Source organism: Pistacia vera, unplaced genomic scaffold, assembly GCF_008641045.1.
Source record: "Pistacia vera cultivar Batoury unplaced genomic scaffold, PisVer_v2 Contig748, whole genome shotgun sequence".
Lineage (NCBI taxonomy): Eukaryota > Viridiplantae > Streptophyta > Magnoliopsida > Sapindales > Anacardiaceae > Pistacia > Pistacia vera.
The window spans coordinates 104,428-113,135 of NW_022196610.1; the positions used below are offsets into that span (position 1 = coordinate 104,428).

Genomic DNA, 8,708 nt, shown 5'->3' on the forward strand with positions numbered 1-8,708 from the left:
CGGTGTACTGGTGTTTCTGTTGTGATTCATGATTTTATTAAATCTTGTTTTCATAGAGTATACTGATCACAGAGAATTACAGTGGAATTGACTGTAATTGGTGTCGTATTTTGGCTTTTTGGCTGGGTCTAATCGAAAAGAGTAAACGACTTTTTTCCACCCAAGGTTTGCCTTAATGACACTTTTCTATCAAAAAGTTTCAAAATATCATTTTTTAATCCAAAATTTATATTATGTTAATATATAAAATATATTTCGTTTTCTCAACTTGCTTTTAGCGAGTTACCAAGGTCCAGGGTAAGAGAAGTTTTGTAGAGTGGAGGTCGGTGGATCGAATAGTGGTGATCGATTAAATAGTCAGCCATCGAAATCAATCGGAAATCAACTAAGAACAGGAAATCTTAACTTTGTAGTGATTGACAATCAACGAGAAATCAGGTGTCTAAGTAAGAAGGGTTTTATACAAAGGAGACCGAAGGTTCAAATAGTGATAATAGAGAAAATTATTGTCATCGGAATTAGTCGAAATCGACTTTGGATAGTAACGGAATATTAACTTTGGGTGAGAAATGAGTATTTTCAAACTTTTTGGGTGAAAAAAATAGTTTACTCAATCGAAAATTTTGTATATTGCCCTGAAAGCGGCAAAGTACATTGGATTGTCCGTATTATTAATCATCTACATCCGAATAGTTTTCTTTGCCTTAGGCATCTGCTTATTTGAACATAAACAATGCGATTCACTTCATATAAAGCCAAACTGTCTTGATTTGTTGTGATGGTATTTTCTGCTGTTTGTCCGTCATCAATGACCTCAAAAGGGTGCCCTTCAAGTACTTCTCAAATCAAACGGCTGGTCAACTCAACTAATCACAGATGGCATCGTTATTCCAACGGACAGGATCAGGCAGAGCATTGGTAATCATACGATGTTCTTCTTAAATAAAGTCTGATATTGGGCTACAAAGTTCAAAGGTCCAATCCAAAGCCCTTGATCCACGTCAACGTTTCAAACTTTTTTCGTGACAGTTTCCTGTGAACAGAATAAATGGCCACTGCTGCTACAGGCGGCAACGAAATCAAAGCTCCTCTTAGTAAGTCTTTAATTTCTCTTCTCTTTCATTACAAATTTCATTCACTTTCCTTCCAAACACTAACGAAGTTAAAATTATTTCTGTTCTCATGCGCAGTTCAGAAGATAAAATCCGGAGCATCAAGTTCAGGAACAGCGGCGGAGGATCCGTACGACGGTGAGAATTCACCTATCGAGCAAGTTGCTCTCACAGTTCCTACCACGGACGATCCTTCCCTCCCAACCTTCACGTTTCGTACGTTGATTTTAGGAACTTTATCATGTGTCCTCCTTTCGTTTCTGAACCAGTTCTTCTGGTACCGCAGAGAACCTCTGTCTGTTACTTCGATTTCAGCTCAAATCGCGGTGCTACCCCTAGGCTACTTCATGGCCAAAACTGTCACCGGGAGAGTCTTCTTCAAGGGACAAAAGTGGGAGTTCACGCTAAATCCTGGTCCCTTTAATGTCAAAGAGCATGTGTTGATCACCATCTTTGCTAATGCTGGAGCTGGCAACGTTTATGCGATTCACATCGTTAGTGTTGTCAAGATCTTTTATAAGAAGCAGTTGACGTTCATTGTATCGTTACTTGTCGTTTTAACGACGCAGGTGTTAGGATTTGGGTGGGCTGGTATGTTCCGTCGGTACTTGGTGGAACCTGCAGCCATGTGGTGGCCTCAGAATCTAGTACAGGTTTCACTGTTCAGGTACATTCGTTAATTATTGTTATTGTATTTCTATCATCTTAGTTTGTGGTGAAAAATCATTACGGTGGGAGTTGGTTCAATTTATAGTGTATTATATTTTGCTGCGTGTTCTGGTAATTTATGTTATTTGCTTTGTCAAAGTAATTAGGTAATTTTCATGTCTCAGTCTTGGCTTGTCGTTTTACGCATAAATAGTGGACCTGGTGGAAAGTGGTATCAAATAACTTTATTGGATTTTTAATTGTTTAATGGACAATTAACTATTGGTTCTTCTAATTATTATCTCTTTTCTCAAGATTAACAAAGAATTTTACTACGTATGGTTGAGTTTGTGAGCTTTGGGTGATCAACTTTCCTCTGATCATATGTATGAATATTGAAATTACAGTCCACACTCCTAAGTCCTAAGTTGAAACTTAAATATGTTAAATTGTTATGAGTGAATTAAGACATTTTAACATATAATTATGTTCTTGTTCAAGGCAATGAAGGAATATATCATGGAGAAACTCATTGTTTTGCTTTTTCCTCTCATTGTTAACTCGTGTCACACTTTCAGTAGTGAGTGTCACATTAAGCAATTCAACAGAGATTGCAAGATGTATGAGTTGTTGCCTGCTAATTACCACATAATTTTTTCTGTTATTTGTGTTAAAGCTTGCTATGGTAGCTTCATGTTTGATAGATGCCCAAGTAAAATTCTAGCTTTCCTTATGCAAAGAAATTTCTTGCTTAGGTTTATATATAAAAATATCAATTCTTGAATGGTACCATCCTTATAGCAGCATTCGAGCTGGTTATCAAATGTTGTTGTATTCATTGATATCATCTTTTTGTAAATTTCATGCAATCACAGGGCATTACACGAGAAAGAGGAGAGAATGAAGGGCAGACTAACGAGGAACCAATTTTTCCTAGTCGCGTTCGTTTGCAGCTTTGCTTATTATGTCTTTCCAGGCTATCTCTTCCCAATGTTAACCTCTTTGTCTTGGATTTGTTGGGTATTCCCTACTTCGTTATTTGCTCAACAACTAGGTTCAGGACTGCATGGTTTAGGTATTGGTGCCATCGGTCTTGATTGGTCAAGCATATCTGCTTACCTTGGGAGCCCACTCGCAAGCCCGTGGTTTGCCACTGCCAATATTGCTGCAGGTTTTGCCTTAACCACGTATGTCATTGCTCCCATTGCCTATTGGCTTAATATCTTTAAGGCCAAGACCTTTCCTATATTCTCAGACGACTTGTTCACCTCGACTGGCCAAAGCTACAATATTTCAGCCATTGTAGACCAAAATTTCCACATTGATATAGAAGCTTATGATCGTGAGGGTCCTCTCTACATGAGCACCTTCTTTGCTATGATCTATGGTGTTAATTTTGCCTGTCTAACTGCAACCGTTGTTCATGTTTTCCTCTTTCATGGGAGGTAAGCCACACTTTTTTGGGCTGATTTGTTTTCTTGAAGGTTCAGTGCTTGTTTGTCTGTTACTTTTTACTGATTGTATATTGTTTAAGAAAATCGTTTACTTGTTAATTAAAGGGCATCTTTCATCTGCCGATTAATCATAAGCATATTCCAAGCTGGTTACCTAGTAGAGGCTTTAATTTGGCATAAGAGATTAAAAAAAAAAAAAAAAAACACTTTTAAGCTGCAGATATGGATGCACTAAAATGTGCACAAACATAATTATGTAATCACTAAAAACTATGGCTCAATTTTTCTCTGATTCGTATATCTAGATTATGCATTTGAGGCTGGTTTGAATTTTCCAAAATGAAAGTATCCATAAGTTTAACTCAATATTTTATGGGTGCAGAGATATTTGGCAGTTAAGTAAGTCTGCCTTTCAAAATAAGACGATGGATGTGCACACAAAGCTAATGAGAAGATATAAACAAGTACCAGAATGGTGGTTCATGTGCATCCTTTTCATTAACATTGCAACAACCTTGTTTACATGCCAATACTACAAAAATCAACTCCAGTTGCCATGGTGGGGCATCTTCCTAGCTTGTAGTCTTGCCCTATTTTTCACTCTTCCTGTTGGAGTGATCACTGCTACAACAAATCAGGTAAAGTTGCGTACAATATTACAAGTTTCCACCTATTTTGTATAGTTAAAAATATAAAAAGTATGCTTTGGTGTGTTCTGTAGATTCTTTTGTCTTAGATTGCAAATAGTATAATAAGTCATTGATCATAGTCCAGAATTATAATCTCATTACCGTCGATGGAGTGTTTGTGCCATTGGTGTCTGTGAATGAAATTATGAGTATTGAAACATATTCAATTATCTCTTTGGCAAACAGACACCAGCCTTGAATGTGCTCACAGAGTATATTATTGGCTATATATACCCAGGATTTCCTGTTGCCAATATATGCTTCAAAGTTTATGGATATATAAGTATGAAACAAGGGATAATCTTTTTGCAAGATTTCAAGCTTGGGCATTACATGAAGATTCCTCCCAGGGCTATGTTCATGGCACAGGTTAGGTACCCTTATCCCTTCCCATTGAAGCAAGATTGAAAGTATATATAACTTTTGTTAGTCATATATAGTTGTCTACCCGTAATGTTTTGATCGCATGAAATTGTTATATCAGGTAATTGGTACTATAATCTCAGCATTGGTACATTTAGGAACTGCATGGTGGCTCATGAATACCATCCCAGACATATGTGACAGGGCATTGCTTCCGACAGGCAGTCCATGGACTTGCCCTGGTGACCATGTATTTTATGATGCATCCATCATATGGGGCCTCATAGGCCCTCGAAAGATTTTTGGAGATCTTGGCCATTACTCTACCATTAACTGGTTTTTCTTAGCTGGGGTAATAGCTCCCATTCTAGTCTGGTTGGCACACAAGGCATTCCCAAACAAGCCCTGGATTAGACTTATTAATATGCCTGTGCTCTTAGGTGCTGTAGTGAATATGCCACCTGCTACTGCAGTCAACTTTACTAGTTGGATTCTTATTGGATTTGCCTCGGGCTTTATTGCTTACCGGTATCATCGTGATTGGTGGAGTCGACACAATTATGTTTTGTCTGGGGCACTTGATGCTGGATTAGCATTCATGGGGGTATTGTTGTATTTGTGCTTGGGAATGGGGCATGTTAGTCTTAACTGGTGGAAAAGTAACTCAGATGGATGTCCTTTGGCTTCTTGCCCGACTGAACCAGGTGTTATAGTGAAAGGTTGCCCATTGTTCTAAGAAGTCTTTAATGTCTAGAATCTAGATAAACTTAATTGAATTAATGTTGTATATAGCTGTATGATTTTTCATCCATTGTAATTTTACAATAAAAAAGTTGAGTTGGAATTGTTTGGTTGATTATTGATATCATCTTTTGTGTTGGTATTTGAGTTGTTTACCACTTTACCCTGGATAAAGATGATTTCATCCCTGCACCGATCTCCGATCAGGTTTCTTAAGTCGTTTGGTGTAATATTCCTATCTATATTTCCAATCTATTCTCAAAATATTGTTTGTTTAATTATTTAGTAAATATTAGTATTTTTTTTAATTACTTTTAGTCCCTTAAGTTTTTTAATTTCATTAAATACCCTCAGAAAAAAGTTTAAAATTAACAAAAACCACCACCACCCACCCATAGTTGCCGATTCTAGTAACCACCGTCGATGGTAGCCAGAATCTGTCACAACGGCTTACAAACGACCGAAACTGGCCGGTATTCACCGATCTGGCTTTTTCCGACTAGATCCACATGGATCTGATCAGAAAAGACCAAATCTGGCCTTCGTTGACAATCAACGACGGCCAAAGCTTTTCGACCAGATTTGGACTTTTGCGGCCATCAACGGCCAAATCTAGCCGTAGATCTGGCCTTACCCATCGGATCCGACCGGTCTGCGTCGTAATGCCATTTTTCAGCCAGAATCTGGCACTGTGGGTGGGTGAGAGTGTTTTTGTCATTTACAAAAAAATTATATATTGAGTGTTTAGTTAAATTAGCAACCTAAGGGGTTTTTTTTGTTAATTTTTAATTTTTACCTCGTAATACTTACTCTATTCAACTACCCAATATTATTCCCAAATCCTATCCAAAATCAAATAAACGGACTCTTAATTGTCAAATCAGTAGTTCAATACATACTTTGAATAAGAAGAAGAAAAGCTATGGAAATTGATAACATCAAAAAGACTCAAAAACCATTTTCATTAAGGTGGAAAATCCTTCAACTTCACTCCACAAATCGGGTACTTTTCTTTATAGATCATTAAAATTAATCTTTCATCTCTGGCTATGAAACCCAAATGATACATAGACCTCAAAATGTCCTATATGTTCACAACAAGAAGTCTCTTCTTTCCTATAAAAAACATACCAGAAGGGCTGCATTGGTATCAGTGCCAACCTCACACAGCTTTCAGCACTTCGGCTGCGTTAATAGCCTGTATTGTAGTTATATCTGTTTTGACATACCAGGGCAAACACAATTGACGGAGAGAGTGTGGTACTTCTTGGCCAGGATCCTTGTATAGGCATTCATAGCGCTTTGTATAAAACATAAGCAACTAGAAACAGCCAGCCATTGGCTTCAAGTGACGCTCTTTGTAACTCCAAATACTCATTTAACACCTCATCTCCCTTCTCTTCTGTAAGGTTTTCAGTATCACTTAAAACTTGTTTAGCCCATTCATTTTTACTCTCTGAAACAAAATGATGAGAATTACTCATTTAACATCTCATCTACTTTTCTCTTCTACAAGCAATTGAAATAAAAGTTCTCATTATCATCAACAGAGCAAAATAACATTTCAGATACTTGATATCTTGATTTCCAATATTTGTTACCATTTTACGTGAACTGATGAGAAACAAACTATCTGAGATATTTTACTGTTCTAGAACTCAAGAAATTAACTAGAACATTTGGCAGAATTTATCAGCTGGTCAATTCCGAGAAAGATTATTGAAACAAAACTTAAATATATTTACCTTTAGTTTTCCCATAGAGGAGGAAACATTAATAATTCTTGGTGAATTGGATAACTGAAGGAGAGGAATAAGTGCTTCACACATTCTTTTGGTACCATGGTAGTTTGTTTTAAGGCATTGTTCAGCTAACCCATAACTTTGAGTCACTCCTTCATTCCATTTGATTTGCACGCCTTCCTGCATAATGGGCAAAAACATATTCTTAGTAGGCTAGAAACGGTTTCTCACAGTGTCCCATACATTTCTTCCGAAGCTGCAGTATCTTTCAGGTAGTCCACACCATAAACAAATGCTATTTCTAAATCATCAGCTCATCAAAAGCAGAATAAGTTAATCTTAGGAAAACTTAAAAATGCCATTCACCTTGAAACCTTCACATTGGCTCTTCCTATTAATTAAAAAAGGATGATCATAAATAGTGTCCAGCATTTAGCACCCATGCTTTTAATTTCTTCTAAATTACATCCAATCACAGTTGATTTTCTGTTTTCAGCAATGAAACATAATACATACACAAGAGTACCTTTGCCATGACTCCAGCAATTCCCGCATTGTTCACCTGCAAGTAGAAGTCCGATATTTTCTCATTCACTTCAAAACTTTTCAATGATAAATACTTCAGAAGGTAAGTAATACGATTAGTTTTAACTATATGGGATTGCAAATATGAAAAAAATAAATTAAAAAAATACACTGCGTTCAGCTTTTAGGCCAACCTGGAGGAAACAAGAATAGAAACTGCAGCCTGACAACAATTTCTACACTTTAAACAAGGAAATACCCAATTTTTACTTTATGCAAAAAGGGTTCCTCATGCATCGATGGCTACAACGAACAAATTTCATGTTTGTGAATGCCATTCAATATTCTCTACCAGCTAGTTCAAATCACAAGACAGATTAAAGGAAAAAAATGGTTACTGGCATGTCCTTAGGTTGAACCAAACAAGAAAAACAGGGAGAGGCAAAAGATTAGAAAGAAAATTATTTTAAAACATACCAAAATGTCAAGCTTGCCAAAGTGATTTCTAATGAAATCCGTGAGAGAGTGCACACTAGCATTGTCGGTCACATCAAGCTGACGAAAGATCACATTATCATGACCAGATTCTTTCAGCTTCTCAACAGCTTCGACACCCCTTTTCTCATCCCTGGCCGTCAATACAACGATGGCAACATTTATAGCTAATTGCCTGCATATTTCAAACCCAATTCCTTTATTCGCTCCTGTAACAACTGCATACCTGAACACAGAAGACAGATAATGGGTGAAAAAAGAGCAATTACAACACGAAATAAGAAAAGAAAATTTACAACCTAGTTTTTGCTTGTTCCATTGATGTTACAGACTACAGACACTGGCGAAAAATGAGAATTGAGGACTTTGTCAAAGGGGATATTACAAAAACCCCTGAGGTTTGGGTATATAATAAAAATTTCTCAATTTCTGGAAATCACATTTATTCCCCACATCATCTGGCCCAAACAAAGTTTATGTTAAAAAGAAACAATTGAGATTCCGCATGATTTGTCGTTGGGGTTTTGGAAAGTACGAAAAAAACCTCCCTATCATCTGTTAAATTTGACGGTTCCATCCACCTTTTTTGAAAAGTCCGTTTTACTCTCATTAGCAATCAATTAAAAAGTGAAAAGACGGTTTTACCTTCACTATCATCAATTAAAAAGATAGAAGACCGTTTTACCCCTTTTTCATTTAACAATTTTTTTACTTTGTCGGGCAAATATTTCACTTTGTCGAATTGTTTCATCATGTCATGGACTTCCATGATCTGTTCAAAAAGCTGAACAAAAATATATTTGCAAAACGCTAGAAGGAGGGCTTGAACCTCCGACCTTGTGGTTAACAGCCACACGCTCTAACCAACTGAGCTATTCCAGCATCCATGAACATGCACATCCATCAATATTATTTAAATCATAAACTATTCTAGATTGT

The 8,708-nt window shown here is 36.8% G+C and overlaps 2 protein-coding genes and 1 non-coding gene across 5 annotated transcripts; 1 reads left to right on the plus strand and 2 right to left on the minus strand.

The window, feature by feature from the left end:
- The first annotated feature begins 631 nt into the window (after positions 1-631).
- Positions 632-5,142, plus strand: LOC116115608 (oligopeptide transporter 7-like). 3 transcript variants are annotated; one of them, XM_031401742.1, is made up of 7 exons: positions 632-1,094; positions 1,191-1,779; positions 2,627-2,931; positions 3,016-3,205; positions 3,597-3,852; positions 4,090-4,272; positions 4,388-5,142. In XM_031401742.1, exons 1-7 carry the CDS (start codon positions 1,049-1,051, stop codon positions 5,000-5,002), a joined length of 2,184 nt encoding a protein of 727 aa, XP_031257602.1. In that variant the 5' UTR covers positions 632-1,048; the 3' UTR covers positions 5,003-5,142. The 3 variants fall into 3 exon arrangements, with proteins under 3 accessions (XP_031257602.1, XP_031257600.1, XP_031257601.1); XM_031401740.1 differs by having other exon boundaries at positions 633-1,094; positions 2,627-3,205; XM_031401741.1 differs by having other exon boundaries at positions 770-1,094; positions 2,636-3,205; positions 4,388-5,141.
- A 1,485-nt stretch (positions 5,143-6,627) lies between these two features.
- LOC116115609 (short-chain dehydrogenase/reductase 2b-like) lies at positions 6,628-8,134 on the minus strand. Its single transcript, XM_031401743.1, has 4 exons — positions 8,069-8,134; positions 7,752-7,995; positions 7,276-7,311; positions 6,628-6,929 (listed from the first exon to the last, which is right to left on the minus strand). The coding sequence occupies exons 1-4, from the start codon at positions 8,086-8,088 to the stop codon at positions 6,708-6,710; spliced, it is 522 nt and encodes a 173-aa protein (XP_031257603.1). The 5' UTR covers positions 8,089-8,134; the 3' UTR covers positions 6,628-6,707.
- A 443-nt stretch (positions 8,135-8,577) lies between these two features.
- On the minus strand, positions 8,578-8,651 carry TRNAN-GUU. Its single transcript has one exon. It is a non-coding gene; the product is annotated as a tRNA-Asn (tRNA).
- Positions 8,652-8,708: the final 57 nt, after the last annotated feature.